The sequence below is a fragment of the Diplotaxodon limnothrissa genome, linkage group LG16 (assembly GCF_057381915.1).
Source record: "Diplotaxodon limnothrissa isolate DT_005_m linkage group LG16, D_limnothrissa_male_GT1.1, whole genome shotgun sequence".
NCBI classification, from domain to species: Eukaryota; Metazoa; Chordata; class Actinopteri; order Cichliformes; family Cichlidae; genus Diplotaxodon; species Diplotaxodon limnothrissa.
The window spans coordinates 28168938-28192850 of NC_140611.1; the positions used below are offsets into that span (position 1 = coordinate 28168938).

The following is a 23913-nucleotide window of genomic DNA, read 5'->3' on the forward strand; positions in this document are numbered from 1 at the left end:
AGTGAATGGATGCTGAGCTCCAGCTCAATCTGTACTACATCCAAAGAGAGACAGATGAGGATGAAACAGCGGATTTAACATGCTGACGTTGACAGAGATTTCATTAACCACAGCACATGGCCTGAACCGAAAGATTAAATTATTCAGACTTCTCTAAGACAAATTCAGAAAATATTGATGTGCTACTACAAACACTTTAAGTTTATTCTTTTGTGTACTGACCTTACAAAAGTGTGAAGCAAAAGTCAAGCAAATAAATAATTTTCATCCACATTTGGTCTTCTGATACTCCTAATTCTATTTTCATATCAAGGGACAAACATATAATATTTACTTTCAACAAAGGAATACAGGAATAATTGAAAAATCTCTCTCCCTCTGAGAGAGACAGATAATTTCGCTCTCTCTCGCTCACTATCTATAGAGAGATATGATAAAGATATCATATGATTTAAAGCCCCTATGTTTAAGAGTGATAATGACCTGTTCTATAGTTCTAACTATAAACACATCACTCACACAACTGATCAATAAAATTGTTGGTGCAACCTCAAACATAGTAATAAAAGTTTCTTTATAATTCTTAAGCAAAATCCTGAAGCTTTGAATTTTAGGGCCTGTGACTTTAAGTAGATGTAAGTGGATTTATTGGTTTGTCCTTCTGCAGCGTGCAGGAATCAGGAGAATGAGAGCAGATTTGAAGGTAGGTTATTTATAACAGAGCTACTGGCCAAAAGCTACGTTGTTATCCATTATCATCCCATGACATGAAAAACATCAAAGATGGATATAACACAGGTATTCCTTGTAACAAAGAAATATACAAATGACTTTATACACAGATTAAAGTGGTGCATACACACTGCGAGGTGCTTTCTGCAATTAGGCAGAATTGGATGGTAGTCTGTAACACTTCAAGAACAGGAAGTGAGTGAAGGCAGAGGCAAGGATTAAAGGGCGGAAGCTGAAAATGGAAGAATGTTGCACCAAATTCAGGAAGGAATTGAGAATGGTTCTGGGTAGTAATGAAGAGTTACAAAATGACTGGGAAGGTACAGCCATAGTGCTGAGAGAAACTGCCAAGAATCTGTTTGATGTATCCTCTGGACAACGGAAAGAGGACAAGGAGACTTAGTGGTGTAATGAGGAAGTACAGTAAAGTATTCAAAGGAAGGGGTTGGGAAAGAAAAAGTGGGAGATGAAGGAAGAAGACAGTAGTACAGGGAGGCTGGACATACGGCATAGAGAGGTGGCAAAGGAAAAGGCTTATAGTGAATTGTATGTGAAGCTGGACAGTAAGAGAAGAGAAATGCACTACAGATGGAATAAGTTGATGAGCCATGCCAAGACGCCATGGCAAAGAGTCGGGGTGAGGTGATGATCAATGCTGAGAAAGAGCTCTACAGATGTGATGTTTGCTTTGAGAGTGCTGATGGAGAACTACAGAGGTCAGAGGGAGTTATACGGGGTCTTTATGGATCTAGAGAAAGCATGATAGGGTTCCAGGGACTGTGGTAACTATGAGGAAGTCAGCAGTGGCAGCAAAGTATGTGAGGCTGGTGCAGAACGTGTATGAGAATGTGATGAGGTGTGTGGTTGGACAGGTGGGATTTTATCACAGATTGGCTCAGAGCACCTTTTTTTTTTTTTTTTTTTAAATTGGCAGAGGCTGACAGATGAGGTCAGGTAGGAGGGCTCTGGGAAGTCTCTCCTGGAAGACAGTCTGAAAAGGTGGAGGTCTGCACTGAAGAGAAGGGGAATGAAAGTCAGCAGAAGCAGGACAGAACACATTTGAAGGGGTAGGTGAACATGCGAGGAGTAGAAATAGTGACGGTAGATGAGTTTCAACAATCAAACTAAAGCAATGTATAGGTGCACAAATGAGGTGAAGAAGAGAGTGCAGCAGGGTAGAGTGGGTGGAGATGAGTGCCAGGGGTAATTTGTGACAGGATTGCAGCAACAGTGAAAAGGAAGATTTACAAGATGCCACTGAGCTCTGCTGTGATGTATGGTTTGGAGATGATGGCACCGACAAAAACATAGAAGGAGCAGAAGTCGCTCAGATTTTTACTGGGAGAAACAAGAGGAAAATGTCAATATAAATCAGTAGTTTTATCTGAAAATGACATGTTGCCTCCCAGGAAGTGAGTCATGTTTACCAGTGAATCAAATCATGTGCAAATTTAAATCAGTTTTTTGGGGTTTACAAAGAAACCCAATGACAGAGTACATGGTAGTCTATATCTTACAATAAACACGTGATTTAAGAACACAAATCTTTCATTCCAAAAACCTAACCTGAGCAGAAGTCTGCACTTTAACAAACGTAATTAATTGGAGATTTGCTTTGCGGATATTAAAAAACCTGCATGTATAACCTTTAAATTCACCAAAGAATGACTCCATTATATTTGAAATATCAGCTGTAATTGCTCCAGTGCGTTCCATCAACCACCACTAGCGCATCTCATATTGAGACTATTACTCTCTGTCAACTCAGACTTGCTCTGGAACAAAGAAATGAGACAAGTTTATACAAAACACAGGGGGGGTGGGGGGTTCAGTACTTCATGTGCCATCCAAACTTAATATGCTTCAGTTCTTTTTGTTTATTGCCATTAAACCATTTTACAGTCACAACCTCTCTTGGCAAGAGTGACACTCACTTTTATATGGAAAAATGGGTTTATGATCTCCAAAAAAAGAACAATTTGCATTTTGGAAAACAAAAAATATGGGTCAGAGACTTAAAACATACACAGCTTTAAATCAAAGTGCTTATGACAAATAAAATACAAACACTTCATTGTATTACTAATAAAGAAAGCATGTCTCCAGTTATAATCTGAGGTAAACCAGGGTGGAGCTGCTGTTTTCATGTACTTTTGAAGTTTAAGCAAATCTTTCAAAAAGAAGAAAAAAACCCAAACAGAATCCAGGGAAAGTGTTGAAATAGTGAAGGAGAAGGGATGTCATCTTGAATAAGTTTCTGCAGACCAACACGATGAGAATTGTATTATTTAATGTTGTGGAGGATCGATCTAAGGTTCAGGCAGAGGAAAGCGTGTGTGTTTTTGGTTTTGTGATGCAGCTCTTCTATTTGGAGATGCAGGGAGGAAAGTTCAAACAGATGATGGTTCTTCCTGGAAAAAGTTGAAAGAAAATGAAAAACAAAGTGTTTGTCTCTACCTGCTGTGAACAAAGTCCATTACTGTGCTGTTTCAAATTTCACATTATGTCTCTAGCCTCCAATGTTGCATATCAAAAATACAAATTAGTGCTCCATGGCACAACATAAGACGTTTTGGGACATTGTTTAGGTTGTTTGATTAGACTGCTAATATGCTAAATGCTAGCAAACATATCCCTTAAAATCTAGTAATGTGAAAAGGTCTTGCGCCCACCCCTCATTTCTTTATATCTTTTAAGGAAAATGGGAGCTGAAAGCGATTTAATAAAACCTGTAAATGTACATGAAAACAGGGTCTAAGAAGCAAATTTAGCGTTTACAACATTCTAACAAGCTTAAAAATCAATATTTGTTATGACCAAATGTATTATTCGACACAGCCTGAGCTTTTATAGCCAAGCTTTGTTGTAATTTCTTTCAGTTATCTTCGGTAATAGTTCTCCAACATTAAATGCGCTTCTTGAAGCACAATCAAAGCTCTTCTTTGGATGTTGGCGGCATTTTGTTCCATTCTCTGTCAAAATGATCCCACACCACTTCAATAATGTTGCGGTCTGGGCTCTGAAGAGGCCAGTGCATAACTGACAGTGTTTGATTGTGTCACTTTCTATTGAGGTGTACTTTTAGTACACTGGCAGTGTATTTGGGATCACAAGCTAAAATGCAACCCCAAACCATGACAAAGCTGTTATATCTTCCTCCCAACCTACTTCATACAGACTCATGATGATTTGAACCAAACATTTCGAATTTTGAAATGAGAAATTTTATGGACTCCATAAAACTTTTGCTACTGATCTCCAACCCAATAAATAAAAGAAAACATTCCTCTAAAAAATGGTGCAGTATTAGGACTGGACTGAAAAAGAGTGAAAGAGCATCCAATATCCAGGGTAAAAACAAAAAGCTGTGACCTGAAGCTGTGCAAAGGATGAACAAATCCATGTTGAAAATGCAAAGACAAATCTCGTGTATTCCTGGAGTAAGTCGTGACAATCCACAAAATAAATGTTGCAAAACATGTTCACTTCCACTAAATCTTCTATTCAAATGCTGATTGGCTATTAAATATTTCTATTCATGAAGTCAAACGTAAACACATGAATCCAAGCAGGCAGGTAGTTTTTAGCCACGCCCAGAGAAATGCTTCCATGTTTAATATGGACATCACTGTGTCTACCTGATGTTGGAGAGCTTCTGCAGAAGGATGGAGAACTTCTCCAAAGATGGGAGGTCCAGATGAGGGTTTTTAAGAAGCAAGAAGGATGTTTGGAAAAACTCTTCACAGCTACATGCATCCAGAAAGGAATTTAAGTAGCCTATGAGCACAACAACAAAAGCAAAGAGAACAGGATATTATCAAGGCAATCAATTCTGATGATCTGCAACACATTTTATTCAATGTCAAAACTTCTAAAGAGATGGGAATTATCAGCTTAATTTTGCCAGCAAGAAAACTACACGAACACACCAACAAACCATGAATAACACAGAAAAACAGGAACACATATGCTGGTCAGAGTGTCTCTTAGAACATTGTATTTCCATATTGTCACTTTTAACTTTGACCTCAAACCTCAAACATACACAAACTCACACAGGGAGATGAAACAAAGGACAAAAACACCAGTGCTCACAGATGGGAGCTGTAGATCTCTTAAATTAATAACAGCAAACGTTGACCTTAAAATGAAGACGATTTCGAGTAAACAAACATTTGTTTCTGCTAAAAGTCACATTCCCGCTCCTTGAAAAAGTAGCTGTTTGTTAAAACACACATGCAGCGAGGGAATACAATCTGAGCAACAGAGGGACTTTTTTTGGCTGGTGAAGCAGCGCCACTGGCATCAAATCACAGCGGAAGATGGATGGGGAAGAATAGCACCGGGCTTAGATAAGAAAGGATCAGACAGATAGAAAGATAATATGACAAAGATAAGAAGGGAAACATGGATTGGTCAGTCTTTTTCCAACAATATCTTACCCTCAAAATCACTATGGATAACTATGGTAAAATGAATACTACTGGTATTCATTTTACAGCTTATAGGTACATTTGACAAATTTCAAATTTAAGCATTTTTAAACTGCCTTTAACTCCAGACTTTTAATGTAAGCTTAAACATGGCCCACACAGACAAACATAATCCACCAGTGAAGCAGAAGGTACAAGGCTCCAACTAATTATATGTTTCAATAAGACAATTATTTTTAATATAGTCAAATCAAATGTAGAATAAACAGTGTTATCACCAAAACTCCCCAAGGTCCTGTTATTTAAAGCTATGCTGGGTTAATAGTTGAAAAGATTGAGTTACTGGTAGGGAATGTGACTACCTCTGTACAAGAAGAGGCGATTTGACCACAGATGTTTGGTACATTTGTGTATAAATGGACCTTTTTACATTTTTAAAAAAAATTTTTTTATTGCTAACCTTAAGGTGTAAACCTTTCCCCCTCTTCCTCAGCCCTTTTCCATCTCCCCTCATTACTGCTTGTAAAACAGAATAATTAGCAAGTCTCGCAAGGCTTACAATCCCCTTGAAACACACAAATATCTGCACACACATACAAACACACAGACCTCAGTCCCCAGTCGCCTCTGGCATATGGTCCTGCTGTTTATTAGTATGCAGCAGTTTAAATGATACGGCTCATAACCCTGCTGAACTCACCCTTCCATGAAAACACACTGCAGCTGGTATCTTAACCTTGTCCACCTCCATCTACTCTTTTGTCTTCCAATAAGTAAGACAGAAAGTGGTAGGGGTCCAAGGTTTTATGACCACAATTTCCAGATCTATTGCCTGACCACTAGTTATGATTGATCTAAGTTCAGAAAAAAAAAAAAAAAAAAAAAAAAAACAACGTAATTTTTCACATGTGGTTTTTATGTGGGGAATATATGGAGTGATACACCAGGAGGGCTGTTTTAACTCAAAGAAAATTGTGATATTCAAAGCAGTCTATAAATCAGGGCTAGCAAAGTAATCACAGCAGCTTTGTCAATCAAAACCAGTTTTTAGGCAATATGAATTATACAGTTTTAAAATTGGCTCATAAGCTGGATAAAACTTGAACCATCCATTTAAAAAGTTGTTTTCAAAGAAGTCAGCAGAATCTAAATAAAAGAGAATGCAATATGTTTTAAAAAATGAACTCTACATTTTATTGGAAATGGTGAAAACATAAATGTGCTTATTTTAAATTGAATTAAAATAACCTTTTTAGAAAAGTCAGGAGAGGGACTTCTTTACCAATGTGTTGCATCACTTTTCTTTTTTTTTTTTTTGCTTAAAGCCTTTGGGAACAGAAAAGACCAACTACTACCATCTCGAAACATGTTTTATACACAAGCTTCCTGTGTTGTTTCCTCCAACTGTAATGAACAAATTGTACACTTTTAGAAAACTCATCCTATAATAGTAATAGGAAAAAGCACTTTCTATATGAAAAACAGTTGTGGTCAGAGGTTTACATACACTCATCTTGGACATGAATTTCATGGTAATTTGAGTCTTTCAACCCCTACTAGCATTTCGTTAATTGTCCATCAGGACCCCTGACCACTCTTTTTGGACTTTTTGGACATTTAATTGGATCGTTTTACTGGGACAGACTCTGCTTTAAAGCATAATCCATAAATTTTCAACACGGTTGACAATGGAGCTTTCCAGCAGCTGAAAATGTGCATGCTTTATCCATTCCAAAACCAATTTTGATGTGTGTTTGCGATCATTGTCATGTTGGAATACCGAGACACGTCCAGTTTTAAATGTGTAGCTGCTGAGTTCAGAAGAAGTTGAAGAATTCGGATGTAGCCCTAATTTTCATGATTTCACCCACTTCCTAAAATGTACCAGTACCACTGACCACACAACAGCCACAGAGCATGATACCACCACCACCATGCTTGACAGCTGGTACAGTGCTTTTTGAAAGCCTGATATTTACTGAGGTCTTTAGTGCCTTCTTTGTTGGCCAACACCCTCTCAAGTCCAATATAAAACCAACTTTACTGTGGACAGGGGCACTGGTGTTCCAACAGTTTCCAATTCCTTCCAAGCTTGAGCCTTGGTTGTTCCTGAGCCTCATCTAAGGGTAAAAATTTAGGTGTTCTCTCCAAGACCTTGGCAAATTGGTGACACATCTAAACAACTCATATTCAATTGTTTAGAAATGGCTTCAAGTGCCCTTCCCAACTTGTGTAAATCTATTGGTCAATCAATTAGTAAAGCTGGTAAAGAGAAACTACCAGTTATAGTCCATCATGATCACTATTGAGATGTTAAAAGGCCTTAAAAGATTGAGCCAGTATATATACACACTTTTGACTCTGTGTGGATTAGAGAGAGGAAAAAAAAAAGACTTGTATTATTGCTTTTTAAGCACTCAATCTTTGTTAAATAATTAATTGTTTACCATTATTATGGGATGTCCATACAGGAAGTCATTCTTTCACTGGGCATTGGTTTGTAGATAATTATTGGTCCTGGACATTCCAAGGTCCAGTTGCCTAGGTAACTCTCTAATGTCTTTACCACCCTGTAACATTTCAATCAACAGTCGCCCTCACTATGATTAGTAGTTACTTTAAAGTTTCACCTTGAAGTTCAGAAAAGTTTCACTCAGAACATGCTCACTTTGGGTTTGTCTGTGGTTATTTTGCTTGTCATTGCTTGGAGTTGGTGAATGCCAGTGACGGTCTATGGTTTCATGTTGCTGCCCCTTGCTTCCCTTGTGAATGTTCTTTTAAAATATAATTGCTGATACCTTTAAAGAAACTATTCTGGATTAAGAAAAACAAAAACAACACCCCAAACAAATCAAGGACCACCTCAAACAGCATTAAACTGTCAGATAACAGAGCATCAATAGATTTTAATATCTTCTAACATTGTGCAAATACCAAGTATCTTAGATTTAAAAATGTTTTCAATCGTGAAATTGTTTTTGTTATCACTGTAGTGTAAGGTACAATCATTTAAATAAATAGACTACAGTTATTCACATTAACAGATAGTATTCATGTATCAAAAACCTCTTCATAAAAAGATTTGACAGTTTTGTGGAAAAATATGAATTAATGACAGATAGTCAGTATGGGTTCAGAAACAACAGATCAACAGCTTTGGCACTGATAGATTTAATGGAAAAGATAACGGAATGTATGGATAATAAGAGGTATGCGCTCGGAGTTTTCTTAGATCTAAAGAAGGCGTTTGATACTGTTAATCATGAAATTCTATTAAAAAAACTGGAAAAGTACGGGTTTAGGGGAGTGGTTTTGGAATGGTTAAAAAGCTATGTAGGGAATAGGCAACAATATGTACAAATAAATGAATATAAATCTAATTTGATGGATATAGCTTGTGGAGTACCTCAAGGTTCAGTACTGGGTCCAAAAATGTTTATTATGTACTTAAATGATATCTGCAGAGTATCGGAGATTTTAAAGTTTGTAATATTTGCAGATGACACAAATATACTGTGTTCAGGTGTGGAGTTGCCACAGGTTTTGGAAATGATCACACAGGAATTAACGATATTAAAGAAGTGGTTTGATATAAATAAATTATCATTGAATCTAGATAAAACCAAATTTATGTTGTTTGGAAACCAAAAGAAAAACATCGAAGTAGAAATATGTGTTGACAATGTATATTTAGAAAGAGTAAATGCAATAAAATTTCTTGGGGTGATCATTGACCACAAGCTCTGTTGGAAGCCACACATTACTTATGTTCGGGGGAAATTGGCACGGGGCATTGCCGTCCTGGGGAAAGCAAAGCATATGTTGGATCAGAAAGCACTGCACATTTTATACTGTGCTTTACTACTGCCATATATGAGCTACTGTGTAGAGGTCTGGGGAAACACATACAAAAGTAACACACAAACAATAACTACAATACAGAAAAGGGCCATTAGATTAATAAATAATGTAGGGTACAGGGACCATACAAATGCACTCTTTGTCAAAATGCAAGCTATCAAATTCCAAGACTTGGTGAAGCTTAAAACAGCGCAGATAATGTATAAAGTAAGAAATAAACTGCTTCCCAAAGAAATCTGTAAATTGTTCATAGAAAGAGAAGGTGGGTATAACTTAAGAGGGAGATGGAATTTAAAAATACAAAGTGCTAGAACAACTTTAAGAACTATGTCTATCTCAATTGCAGGAGTTAAATTATGGAACAGTCTAACAGAAGAAATAAAAGACAGTCAAAACATAAAACAGTTTAAAGTAAAATATAAAAACCTAATTTTAAATAAGTATAAGAATGAAGAAAACGGGGTTAACCCAGGACGGTAATGTTGCTGGAAATGGTGTTGCGGTTCTTTTTTGTTTTTTTTGTTTTGTTTTGGTTTGTTGTTTTTCCATAACTTGTGTATCTGCAAATATACACATTCTGTATTTTTCATATGAAAGAAACTATACTGTGGTGGGGCTTGCTAATTTCTTGTTTTGATTTATGTATGTTATGTTTTGTTTTACTTCATATGTTTCATATGTTGTTTGTTTAATTTAAGACAAAAAAAATTAAATGAATGAGAGGTAAAACTTGAGGGGGTAGGGACAAATAAGTAAATACTTCAGCCTACTCCTTTTCAAACAAATAATGGAATGATATTTTGTAATGATTGTGAAGGCACATGTTTGAAATGTTTGAAATAAAAATGAACTGAACTGAACTGAACTGAAATTCCCACTTTTTAATTATTTCCTAGGGTGTGCGATACCAGTGACTGAATGGTAAATGGACTGGTTCTCATACAGCGCTTTTTAACTCTGAGAACTCAAAGTGCTCTATATAAACTTGCCTCATTCATCCATTCATACAAGCACTTTATTTCTATGCTTTTTCTACCCAAGTGCTTTCTATCTAACATTCACACATATTCATACTCTGATGGATGCATCAGAGAGCAACTTGGGGTTACTACCATGCCCAAAAACATTTGGCATGCAAAACGTCTTGCTACTCAATGCAAATCTACTACTACTACTGCTACTCAGCAGGCACACGTATCAACATTCATGAACTGATCAGCATTGACCCTTTTAGGTTAAATGTACCAGAAGGACGCTGCAGAAACTGTGAGTCACCACATTATATTCACTAAAAATAGGAAAAATAAAATTACAATGGAAGCCAAAGCCTTTTACTGTAAGCCTGTCTTTGCTCTGAGCTGCATTGGGAAAGGGAAAAAAAACAAACAAAAAAAAGAAAAAAAAAAAAAAAAACACGCCATAACCATTCATCTAAAAGTGTTTACCACAAAACAAGCCTACTTACAGGACTCCTCACTGAGTTTCATCAGAATGTCTATAGGCATGTTGAGCCCTGTGCGACTCCCCTGAAGCACTGAAAGCAGCCTCTGCACTCCTCCATAGTGGATGAACAGCCCTCGATTCTCCTCATTCATCAGTTCTATATAGAGACTTTCAAGTGCCTGGGACAGCACATCAGCTGCAAATGACAAGAGTAAAGTAGAAACAGTCAAAAACACTCCAGGTGTCTAGATGAAAATGACACATTTCTTTCAGTTGAAATTATAGTCTTAAAATATATAAAAATAATATGTTGTTTTGTTTTGTTTTTTACATTTAAAGTAGCTGTTTTTGTTATTTTAATTTTTTTCCCCCAATAATTTTAAAAATAATAATAACAATTATATTTAATGGTATTACTAACGATTTTTAATATATTTACATACATACATACATACATACATACATACATACATGTTTATCATGTTAAAAGGGTAACAGTGGAAGATCTCATTGAATTTTGTTTGAAGGTTTCCACGTGTTCATTTCAAGCTCGGAGACCTCTCGGTAGCCTAGCCCCCACCATTTTCATTGTTTTTTGTTCTTGCTGAGAATTATACATACATAAAAACAGCTTGTACAAACTGTAAAGTTAATTAAAAGAAAACAAAACAACATGCAAATGTTTATAAGTCTTGGGATATTGTATTGAGCCTCATACAGAGAGGTCCAGTGAACAGCTACAAAATGCACTTCAATCACATCTTTGCTGTTATAAAATCCATTGTTGTACAAAAACATAAAAATTCTGTATTTGTCCAAATACTTATGGTTCTAACTGTATGATTACTTATTTGAGGTTACTCACTGAGGCAGAGACCTTTCTTAGTGTATCCCTTTGCATTAGATGCATTACACATGGAAAGTACTCATTCACCAGCTGTTTCCTATCTTCTCCCACTTAACTCACAACTTTCCACTGTTCTTTGGATGTAATGGCTACAGTCCTCTGACAAAGTTATTTTCAGATTTCCAAAAGCTTCATATTTTACCTGACATATGATAAAGGCCAAGCTTTGTTAGTTTAAGTGCCTGAGTTTGGTATATATAAAAATGAGCAATTAGCAAAGGAGAAGAAATATCTCTTTCTTACAGTCAATTTGGCTCCTCAACAATCCACAAGGAAAAAAAAAAACAAACTAAACCTGGTAGGCAGATTGACAGAAAACAGTCTGCACTGATGTGCTGAGGGAGCCCTCGAGCAGACGGAAGGTCATTTTAGAAAAGAGTTTCATAAAATATGTCAGGATTTGTCAGGTTTGTGGGCTGAACTCAGAGAGCCAACCAAGATTTATAGTGTGGAAGGGCAAAGAGCTCCTTGCCTCTTTAAAATATTTGCACGTAACGGAAGAGGGCCAAGAACCTAAAGCAATGCTAGCAGCTCTGTGATCTGAGGATTTTCCTTATCAAACCCAGCCGAGAGTTTAGATCCAAAACTATCACTCACTGTCAATATATAAACTGTGGATGGAAGAATAACATGTTAGTGTAACATGATGCCAATATCCTAACGTTTAGCAAGAAATGTTTACCATCCTACTGTCTTAGTTAAGCTTTGTTTAGGAACAAACAGAAATCGTGTAAACCCATCCAGCAGTTTAATATTTAAGTCTGCACTCAGACACCAAACCCTGACCCAGGTTCAACTATATAGAGCCAGGCATATCTTCTAATTATCTCAGAAAAGACAGTAGTTACTTATATTTTTTTCTCTTTCTTATTTTACTGGTTGCGAAAATTGTCACACTTATTTCTCTGAGCTCTGATGGGCTGAGACGCTAACCGTGTCTGCACTCGGAACTGAGCTGTTAGTGATGCATATGTAGTAGAAGTATAACTTGACAGAAAAAAAGCTTTTAAACCTCATTTAGGACCAAAAATGTCAAAGTTTTATGTATTTTTTGTATCATTCATTTCCTTGGAAAATTAAATGTGACCACTGATTCTATATATGCAGATTTTATATCCTAGTGACCAGTCAGTTAAAGTTATCGCTCTCCATTCATCTTTGTTTAAAAATAACATTCAAAATAACTGTCCAGCATTGTTAATGACATAGCTGCTGAGTGCTGACACTTGCTTCTAAAAGGAAACTTCAGGGCTGGCTACCTCTGAATGGCAATGGATAACAACTGGTGTGCCTAACAATGCTTTAGACTGCAGTACTGCTTTACAATACAACACAATTTTTGCAATGGAACTCAACTCAAAGACAATATTATATGTTGTTAAGGTAATTGATGATAATAAATATCATGTCTTTGGTACTTCTAATCATGACAGTGAATGCAGTCTACCAAACATGTCCATTATTTAATCTCTGCATTTATTTCAAAGTATGGTCCCATGTTTTAAATCAGAGCATAGCATCAAGTCAGTTATACTTCCAGAATATTGATCTGGTCATTTAAGTAGCAGAGCGGGGTTGTTAATCAGTCTCACCTGCTTCGGTGTTAATGGCATTAACAGCAGATGCACTAGAGCAGGGTTGGGCAATTCCAGGCCTCGAGGGCCGGTGTCCTGCAGGTTTTAGATCTCACCTTAGGTCAACACACCTGAATCACATGATTAGTTCATTACCAGGCCTCTGGAGAACTTCAGGACATGTTGGGAGCTAATTTAGCCATTTAAATCAGCTGTGTTGGTTCAAGGACACATCTAAAACCTGCAGGGACACCGGCCCTCGGGGCCTGGAATTGCCCACCCCTGCACTAGAGACACAATAATTGGGCAACCCGCAAAACAGTAATGGTTTTACAGGTGGAGGCCTCTGCCTTTTTTCCCCAACCATCTTTTTAATGTATTTTCTCATTAGTTTTGCATTTGGCTAGGGTTAGTCTCACTATTGGTAGCATGATGAAGTTGCACAGATAGTACAACTCCTTCTAGGATGGCACATCAATATGTCCCTATTGCCAGAAGATTCACTGTTGCTTCCAGCACAGTCTCAAGAGCATGGAGGAGACTCCAGGAGAAAGGCAGTTACTCTAGGAGAGCTACACAGGGCTGTAAAAGATACTTAACTCATCCGCAAGAATGGTATCTGCTCCTCTGAGGAAGGAGGGACATGATGAGCACTGCCAGAGCCCTAAAAAATCTCCAGCAGGCCACTAGTGTGAATATTTTTGACCAAACAATCGGAAACAGACTTCATTAGAGTAGCCTGAGGGCCTGACTTTCTGTATTGGGTCCTGTGCTCACTGCACATATATATACACATATATATACACATACATACACATATACACACACACACACACACACACATACACACATACATATATATACACGTGTTTTCATTAATACCTTGTGTGATGGTGCTGAAGATAATGAGGACAGAAAGGATCCGTGTATGAGGACAAGGGCTTCGGTAAAGGGGCCAACTTCCAGCTGCTTCAGAGCATTTCATAGGGTGATCTGAATCTTCTGCAGGCTTTGACACTTCCTCTCCTATCCATTGCAGAGTAGCAGATGGTGCTACATGCTAGGCAAAATATACAGAAACACACACTCAGATGCTCTGGCCATTGCGCAATATTAGCAACTGTGCCTGCAATCATTCACTTTTGTTATATAACTGTCAAAACAGAAATTACATGCCTACAATGATCTTCATCAAATGCTAGTGTATAAAATACAAGGTCAGCCTGACAGGGAGCCAGCAGGCTTCTTCTGCAACTTTTCCATAACTGATGGATCTAATAAATCAGCACAGTAAACTACAGCTACTATCCAAGATTTATGTATTTTGAAAGCTGAAGAGCTGGTGGTCTTTCCCTTTCCCCAAGGTCTCCACTGGTTCACCAAGAACCCTCATCTTAAAGTCATCTCTGTTTCTCCATCTATGTGTTTTGGCTCAAAGCCAGTTGGTATTCATCATATAAAGGGAACACGTTATTTAGCAATAAGGAAGCAAGTGGTTTAACGGGCCCAAGCTCCCTGTAGCAGGACTAGTGACAAGGACTTAAGGCTGGAAGATTGGACACGGTAGAAAGTAAGTGGATAAGGACAGTTGGTGTAGGCTGAACCCAAGCTCATAGCTGGGACTGAGGCCAGATGACTGGCAGCTGGTAAGGACTTCATACGAGCATGAAAATTGCAGTCCAAGTCTGCAAATGGGATTGGGCCACGGTTTAATAATGTCTCACATTCAGATAGCAATTGCTGATATACAATGTTTGTTATCTAGGACTCTTGAGGGGCTTGTGGCCAGATAAGGAGAAGGACACACACCCTTATCAGAGCCACAAAAACGGCGACAGCCTGCTCAAATGTCTAGACTCTGTCTGACACACATACAGGCAGGGGACTTCAGAAAACCAAGCATCTCATGTAAACACAAGATGAAACTCGACAGGACTACCAAACAAGAAAGCCTTCCTTAGTGTGAAGGGAGATGTAGCGATAAAGTGGATATCCTCCGCTTGAAGTCGATGTGTACCTCTGATGTGTGGGGAGGGAAAAACTGTGTCAACTTTAGAGCCAGCCTCATGTTTTGAAATGAGGTCCAGCAGCTTTCTGCTAGCAGAATAACACTCAGCTTTATAAAGGCTGATGAAATATGAATGAGCCAGGCCACAGAATTACCTGCATCTTGTTATAGATTGTAATCTCACCCTGCTGTGTTCTTACTTTCTAAAAGCAAAGCTTATCTAGTAACAGGAATAACACTGCTGCTGAAAAGTGTCCAGAAGCAATGTTTTAGGAATAAAGCAGCTGTTACTTAGATTAATGTCCTTTCAGGCAGCTATGCGGGAGATTTAGTTTTTAAACAGTGGCAGATCATATAAACAAGATGCAGCCCATTTTGTCTTTCTTGCAGAAAAACAAACCATCCCCCCTGAAGGTCACTGTCTTGGCATCGTTTTTTCAGCACTGGCTTGTTTGCTCACAGTGAACACACGCTTAAAATTTTCATGAAAAAGAATAGTGACTGTGTTAGACTTTGTTTATAATGATCTCAGCCAGAGCTTAAATAGTCATAGCGTAACATTTCTTTCAACAACCCAACAAGAACATTTCCTAATAAATATCATGCATGGCCAAAGGTTTAATTATTATTTTTTTTAGCTGAATTCCGGTAAAAATGTCATGCTCCACATGTCCATAATATAATACAGTAAGTTCCTTGGTGCATCTAAAAATTACCTGCTCTAAAAACACAGCTTGCTCACAGAAATAATATTATCTTTACCTGCCTGCTGTTGTCCAAGTGTCTCAAAGCAGAGTAAATGAGGCGAAGCAGGTTGAGGAGGAGCTTAGGTTCTGACAAAGGAGTGTGATGAAGCTGGTCTGCTAATAACGGGAGCACCTAAGAAACCCAAGATAAGTTATGTCTAATCAAACTCTGTCCGTGTCTCATCATCTCCTGCTTTTTTGTTGTTGTGACACCAACTGTGTGTGTTGGAATAGAGCCGGGAAGAAATGCAAAGATCAGAGCAAAGCTGCATTGAGCACACCACCTTGAGGAATCTTTCGCTGAGCAGAACCTCTGAACACCGGCCTACACCTTCCACTTTGTTTTCTGTTACATCAAGCACCCACTCCAGCAGAAAGGATATGAGCTTCAGTGGAGAGGGAGTTACGCTGCCCTGAAGGAAGAAGGGTGAAAAATAAGTTACAGTTGCTGTGTTTATTAGACCTCTCCCAGCTCAAATATAATGCAAAGAAAAAGTGTTAAAAAAGAAAATAAAGCAATAAAAGTTTGACAAAACCAGCTTTCTCAGCAGGGATATAACTGTATCCAACTCCGTATATCTATCTTCATCAATAGCAGTGATGATAACTTAACATAATCACAAACTATGATTTATCATGTCAGTTGGAAGTATGCGTGTGGTTTGTGGAGAAGGGCTGTTGTACCATTTCCTTTCCGGGTATATGTAAAGAGCAGTGTTAGTGTTTGTCTAACCACACTAAACCACATGCAGCGTTTTTCACTAAACACATTAACGATAGATTAAGTAACATGGCTGTAATTAGAGGAAATCTGTAAATCCTGCTGATTGGTAGTACATTTAACTGTTAAACAAACAACCCCCCCGGTCCCACTCCCACACACAGAGACACACTCTGAGTAGATGAAGTACCTTGTTGTTGGGTTTTCCAGAAGCTGTTGCTTTCTCCTTGTTGCATGGCTTAAAACACTCGGTACTCTTAATACTCCCTTTGTTGCAGCTTCTTGTTGCTAAATTGTGCTCATATTTCCTCTTAAAATAATAATAAAAAAAAAAGCCAAAAAAAGTAAATGTCAATATCTGTTTTGTCTATTTACTAAAGATAACAGATATCAGAATGGCCTCCTTTATTCAACTCTCATTATTTAGATGCTGAAAACTGATTGTGAGACTAAACGTCACAACTTTAAGGCTTTTCATATAAAACATGAAGGAACGGCCTTTTCTGCACTGATATATTTGTTGTTACCTGAAGATTTTCAAGCCGAGCCTGCACCCTCTTGGATTGGCTCTCCAGCCTCTTATTTCGTTCACCGATCTCATTCAACTGTTGATTTGAAAAAAGAAAAAAAAGACAATGACTATCAGTGCGCTGTTGCAATATAAATTCCCCAAAAGCACTTAGATCAACAAAACAAGTGTAGACAAAGCAATCCTAATACACTGTCGTATTAGTGAACTTCCAGATATCTTATGTTGTAGCGCCCTCCTCTGGATCAACAAGCTACTGGCTTGGTAAGAAAACTTTAACTTGGGAACATTTGAATGGTAATTTTGAAGATGCCATCATCTTCATTTTGAATATGACATTCAAAAGTTGGAAATAATCATGCTTATGAAATGTTCAGACCTAGATTAGAAATTTTACAAATGCAACCAATTCCAACCTGCTTCTTCATGTTATCATTGAGCTCCTTGATTGTCTCGAAATTGCTTTTAAGCCTCTTGTTTTCTTTGTTTCTCTCTCGAAGAAGGTCCTGCAGCCGGCTCAGTTCATGCTGGTGTTTCTGGTGAGATGCACACATAACTGAACATTCACACAAAATGAAGATAGCAGTGACACCTTATGGAATAATCCATGACCTGTAAGTGCATGGATGGTTATGTAGAAGGTGGAAGGAAAGGGAACTATGTGTGGTGAAGAACACGTCCCTTCTTTTTAATGTAATATGATGTTTTATTCGTGTCAAACCTCCTCCATAGTCACAATGCGACTGTGGACCATCTCTTTCATCCCAGCCAGCTTCAGCAAAGCCTCTTCTTGCCGTTTTAGCCTCCTTTCTCTCTCATGCAATTCTCTCTCCCGCTGCTGCTGATTTTGTCGCTCTGCCTGTGAACACACAAATGCATGCTGAGTCTACAGCTTCAGCACAACAAAAACCGAAATACCTAACATGCCATGTTTGTAAGGTTTCTTCATTTTAATTGATTGAGCAATTCTGGACATAGAGCTTTATTTATTCTATTATGAGAGGAAGAAATATGTGTAAACCTTTAGCTGTTTGTGTATGGTCATCATTTCATGGTAAATCTTGACTAGTGCAAAGGAAGATGAGTCACGTGAGTTGGGAAACTGGAAATCCCACTGCAGCTCTCTGTCACTCTCAGCTTCCTGGGACCCAGAGCTACCATCCAGATAGGAAGGCAAGGTCACATCTGGACAAGAGTATCAAGTTATTAAAAGAAAACTTTAAATCAACTTAGGATATAATTTCAGCTTCTGAGTGAAGCAGAAAACATTTGCCTTGGCAACAAAGTGGACTACTACCTGTGAAACACACATACCCATTTCTGTAAACAGCACCTGAGACTCCTGAAGTGGGACTACTGTGGAGTCTGCACTCAGGTCCTCATTGTTGCCATGCAAACTACAACTGTGCCAAATTAAACCAAACACAACCACATACAGGTTTTGCTCAAAGAAGTCATCATTAACATGCAAACACTTCCATGGTGTTACTGATCACTTACTGCTCAGGATGATTGGCGACTGCTTTGAACAGTTCATGCAAAGCTCTGTTGTAGCATTTCAACTCTTTGGACCCACCAGTCAAAACAAGTCTTTGTGCAAAGTCTAAAAAAAAATTATTAAAAATAATAATTATAGTCATTCAATAATTTCTTTAATTTGTGTAGCACTGTCCGTACATGTGATGTGGCAAGTGCAATATGTGGTCTAACTTTAGAAATGTGTCCAAAATGGAAAAACTAGCTCTCAGTGAGATTTTATATCAGCAATTGGCAATTTGTTTTCTCAAGGGCCCACATGAGATTGTTGTAGGCGGCCGCACTAACGAGCTGAACTCAATTCTGCTAAATATGAATTTTAGCTCTTTATAAGCTTTCCCATGAATGCCTCCAGAGCAGTGCCAGTTTCCCATGTGACCCTTGGGAAAATCAACCGCCCACTCCTGTTTTAGAGCTTCAGTAATTTGCTTAGACCAGTTCAATGTTTTTCAAAACACAAAATTTTTTGCAATGGGACAATTGCGCTTGAAATTTCTTTTAAAGAAAGCTGGGCTACCAGCTGCAGTAGCTCTATATACTTTGTTTCACTTAAAAAACAAACAAACAAGAAAACAAAAACAACAATGTAATTTCCCCAAGACTCTCTGAACTTTTGCATTTTGTTATGTACAGAACATTGCAACCCACTGTGTCAACAGTAGCATTTGGGGCTTGCTTTTAAGCTTTTCACCATTTTTAAAATAGGAAAAAAAGCTATAATTCAATAATATCATGTTAACCAGTGAAGACAAATGTGGTGTGACGTGCAATATTTAATAAATATATAACGCTTAAAGATCTGTTGGAACCCAAAAGGGCATGTGACACCCAGACTACACTTACCATCACTGGTTCCTGTGGTAGTTCCCTTTGGAGGTAGAACCTTAAAGACAGTGCAACATGTTTTAGAACATAGGTGCAAAAAGACAAAATGTCATATAACTATTTGTCAAATAACGTGGCGACTACTCTTACACGAAGCCTACATACACAGCTGGTAAACCAGAAATACAGAGGCTCGGTGTTCAACTAGCTACACGTTAACCTAGTCTGTTTCTTATGAATTTAGATACAGGGATGGGAGACCAGATATTAATGATTTAAACGCGTAGGTTAACGTACATTTAACCAGTAGTAACTATGTAAACAAGCTTGGTAAACGTCGGTCGGAGAACAAACAGAAGAATGGACAGGCAACTTTTGCACAGGGTAGCGTTTCCAAGATACTGCACCACAAAACTTAACTGTGTACTTCAAATTGTCAAACCTGCTTCCTCCTCTCCAAATATTGCTGCCCAGGCTTTTCCACTGTGTTATTCAAGTCGGCATCCTTGAAATGTTGGTTCATAGCTACTATTACTGTGATTAGAATCTTCCTCCTCTTCACTTTTATCCCACGAGTTTACGTAAAATAAAAAATAAAACCAACTTCCGGTTAAAACTTTCGAATTAAAACCTCTTCATATCATGGATAAAGGTACTTTTTCTGAGCTAGTATTCTGTAAAGTCGTAACATATTCGACATTACTGGTGGCATGTTGGAAAACTTCCTTAACCAACCGTGTTCGCTAACTTTAAAGCACCATCCAAAATTTGGCGGATGATTAATCACGTGATGCATTTTCTTCAACGCCACCAGCGCTGTTTAGTGGGGGACAATGGCGCCAGCTAGTGGCTTTTAAATGTAATCAATATGAGGCAGACAGGTATAACAGCTGCAAGGAGCAGAGGCAGTGAAGGTGGATGAGTTTAAATACCTGGGGTCATCCAAGCAGGTGAAGGAGAGAGTGCAGGCAGGGAGGAGTGGAGAGGACAAAAGGAAGACCTATGAGGAGTCGCATGGATGTAGTGCTGAGGACATGCAGAGGGTTGGTGAATCAGAATCAGAATCAGAATCAGAATGGGTTTATTGCCAGATGTTGAGGTTTACAACATTAGGAAATTGCTGCGGGGCATGCTAGGAATAGGGTAAAATGGAGGCAAATAATCCTCTGTGGTGATCTCTAAAGGGACCAGTCGAGAGAAGAAGAAGAAGAATATTGCTCCAAATAAAAAGAGAGAAGTACAGGACTATAAGTGACAGCAGGTGCGGAGGATGAATGTATGATTAGCATAGTCATCAGTGACTCTAATTTCTCCAGCAGTGTGTAGTCATTTGATCCACCCTTTCTGTGTTCACTAGTTTTAGGCTAATGCAAACAGTAAAGCACAATTTTTTCAGTAGCTTTTAAAAAAAAAAAATCAACAAAGCTTATCAAAGTTGTTTTAATTCAGCAATTTAGTGTAATCGTGTATAAGTCAATCCTCTAAAGCCCTTCAAAAATCAAGTACATTTGACATAACTCCTCTCTTATTTCTTGCCTTTAAATCGCAATATTTGGCTTAAAAAGCTAAATTTTATACAGTGTACGTTTCATCTAGATTCAGTTTTGGATTGCCTGAGGTGAGATCTCTGCGACTGATGGATGAAATCTTACCGGCTCAGTTACAGTGTAGTTACACCAATCAGCCACTAAGTGTCAGTGCTTCATCAAAGACAATAGACACCATCAGTCTTTAAGCTTGTCAAATCAGTGCACAACGTCAGACTGAGCAACTCAAACATCCCACTTTCACTTACAGTTCATTTACAGTTTTTCAACGGCTATCACAACATAAATATTTGTCTTTTATATTATTACTATCGGTGATAGCTTTGTTGCATGCATTCCCTAAAATCCCGAAAGGTCACCGAAAGCAGACACTGTGCAATACAAAACTTTACATTTTTAAACAACAACAACAAAAAATATTGCATATTGTTTTCTTTTCTTTTCTATCTGACTGTATGAGCTTTAAGAAATTAAAGCTCAGTAAATATGATGACTGAATAACAAATATCAGTTGAATTCTGTGGGTTTTTAATTGCAATTTTGTAATAAAGGTGTGAGAATTAAAAAAAAAATGCATAATGCATCACTATAAAGTCAATAAAAGTGCAGAGGTTAAAAAATAAAGATAAAAGAGAATCTTTATTGTGTATTTCCACAGATTAACCTTCCTGCATCCCTTTAAGTACCCCTGTGACTCACAGTTTAGATTTTAGCCATTAGGCAGTGCCAAGTTTGCTTTAGACTTGAATAGTCTAAAATAGCCTTTAAGATTAATGTCCCCTCTCTCTGTTTGGCCAATTAGCAGCCTTCGCCATTAATACACATTCTCTTGATTCAGTCACTTTGTCCCTGCAGGCTTTTGCTTGATGCTGTGAGAAATTAGCCAGCACGCATAATAACACAGATCTTCATTAGAGCTTTTTCCTTTGTCCACTTTGTATGGAAATGACTCTTCCCATTATATTAATTGATCATAGACGTTCTTCATTCAGCGGTATTCTATCCATTTCGGCCAAAAAGAGACTGTATAAGGCAGTCAGTAGTGCGTGTAAATTTGTGAGTAGTTTTTGTTTGTGAAAGTTAAAGACTGCATAGTTGGGAGAAAAGTGCTCAGTACTTTAGTAATGTCCACTTTTGATTCATTTACATTCACTAAACAGTCCCCCCCCCCCCCCCCCCCCCCTATTTATGGATATTCTAACATCAACAGCTCTCATGGAAGCAAGCAGTTTGTACACAAATTTTATGAAGAGCAGTCATGAAATTCTGGGGACCCACTCAAGATACGATAATTGGGTTTCATTTTCACTAAACAGTGGGGCACTCATATAAAGAACAATTCTGCTCTTTATTATAGCAGAGTGTATGAACTCTCCAAGCTCATGTTTTAGCATGCGGCTCTATTTATTATTGGGAGGGAATATTTCTCTCTTTAGTGGGTGAGTGTAATGAGTGTGTGTGTGAGGCAGTAACAGATATAGCGCAGACAGTAAGAAAAGATGTGGCCAACATAAACACGTGTCACCCCATGGGACACAACTAGACAAAAGCAATCAGCTCTAATCATTGAATTACCAACATATTGCTGTGTTGTATTGCACAACCAATTATCTCCCGTCTCATGATACAAGGCAACGCACATAGACACCCAAGTACTCTCACACTCAATTAAAGTGGCGATGGCAGTGCTCTGCTGTGAAAATGATTGCTTTTCAATTGGCATGACTCGTTGAGTCCACAGAGCAGTATTATGTATGCTAATGCAAGCTGTAAAAATGGATTTGCAGTTCAGGGGGTGGACTCGGAGCAATTAGAGAGCCCCAGACAAGACACTGCTACCCAGGGCAAGCAAAGCAATTTTATGAGCTCTTCCATATTAAAAAATATATTTTTTTGAAACATTTATAGGGACACGCCTGTAAAAATGTGAAGGCCAGTAGATACTGTAGCAGTAGACTGATGCATAAAAGTAGCCTTTTCTTCAGTGGGAGAAGCATGACTTCTTCAGTCTCCTAGATAATTATCCAAGCCTAAGTTAGGGGTCAATGAGGAGTAATAACATATACATATGCTCTGGTCAGCGTGTTTTCAGTCATCTCCCAGCTCTCACATTAATTGGACTTGGAATAAGCATCTAACATGCACACGACCGAAAGATATGGCTCTTCAACTTTGAGCAGCAGCTCATTCTTAACTTGGAAAGAGCGATCCATTGTTCTCTATAAGAACATGTTCAACTCCAATGCACCCTGAAGGTCACATGTCAAATAAAGCCAGTGGAAGAAACCCAAAAAGCAGAGAGGAAACTCTAATGTTCTCAAACTGGAGGCTTGTCAGGCAGGAATGGTCGGCATGTATCATAAACCCAAAGTACTAAACACAAAACTCCCTAAGGAATGTGGTTGTAAGAATTCTCCATTTCCACAGAGCAGTCAAACCCACCCCTCGGTGGTGACCAGTTGGCCATTGGGCTCTTCTTTTTCACCCCAGTGTCCAAGCTTACACTCCACTTGAACTTTATGGCTATCTTTGCAGTTTCCGGCCTCACAGCGTTCCCACTGTGCCCCACAGGTAAAGGCCCAGCCGCCGGAAAATTGACAGTAAGTGTCTCTTTCTCTCTCACTACAAGTTGGGGCCACTGTCTTTCTAAATTGGTCATAGAGACAGATCATAAGAGGCTATCTTATCTTACCAATGTTGGGTTTTTTTTGTGACTAAGTTTGAAATATTCCCACCCTCGCAGACTGAAGATCAGTCCCCAAATTTGAAAATGTTAATCTACATAAAAAAGGAATCAAAAGATCACTTAAAACTGCAGCGAGCTATCTAAGACAAAAAGAGTTCAATACTTCTAAAGTATGACACTGAAATTAAAGTAAATAATTTATTCATAGCTGAGAAGGGTCAGTGATACTACTTCCTTGTCCAGCCCTATACATTTGCATTTGTCAGAACTACTGCAATCAGCAGCCATAAAATGCCCTGCAGGATTTATCCTTATAATAACTTCTACTATTTAAGAGCCTGTAATAGCTTTGTCAGGTTATATTT

The 23913-nt window shown here is 38.2% G+C and overlaps 1 protein-coding gene across 1 annotated transcript; it reads right to left on the bottom strand.

Moving 5' to 3' along the window:
• Positions 1-3016: 3016 nt before the first annotated feature.
• On the bottom strand, positions 3017-19935 carry ccdc138 (coiled-coil domain containing 138). The gene is made up of 15 exons (XM_085374911.1): positions 19758-19935; positions 19334-19373; positions 18455-18557; positions 18269-18357; positions 17976-18139; positions 17676-17813; positions 17371-17490; positions 16953-17030; positions 16616-16735; positions 15989-16117; positions 15721-15837; positions 13833-14010; positions 10492-10665; positions 4371-4509; positions 3017-3143 (listed from the first exon to the last, which is right to left on the bottom strand). The coding sequence occupies exons 1-15, from the start codon at positions 19836-19838 to the stop codon at positions 3017-3019; spliced, it is 1797 nt and encodes a 598-aa protein (XP_085231037.1). The 5' UTR covers positions 19839-19935.
• Between the last annotated feature and the right edge of the window lie 3978 nt (positions 19936-23913).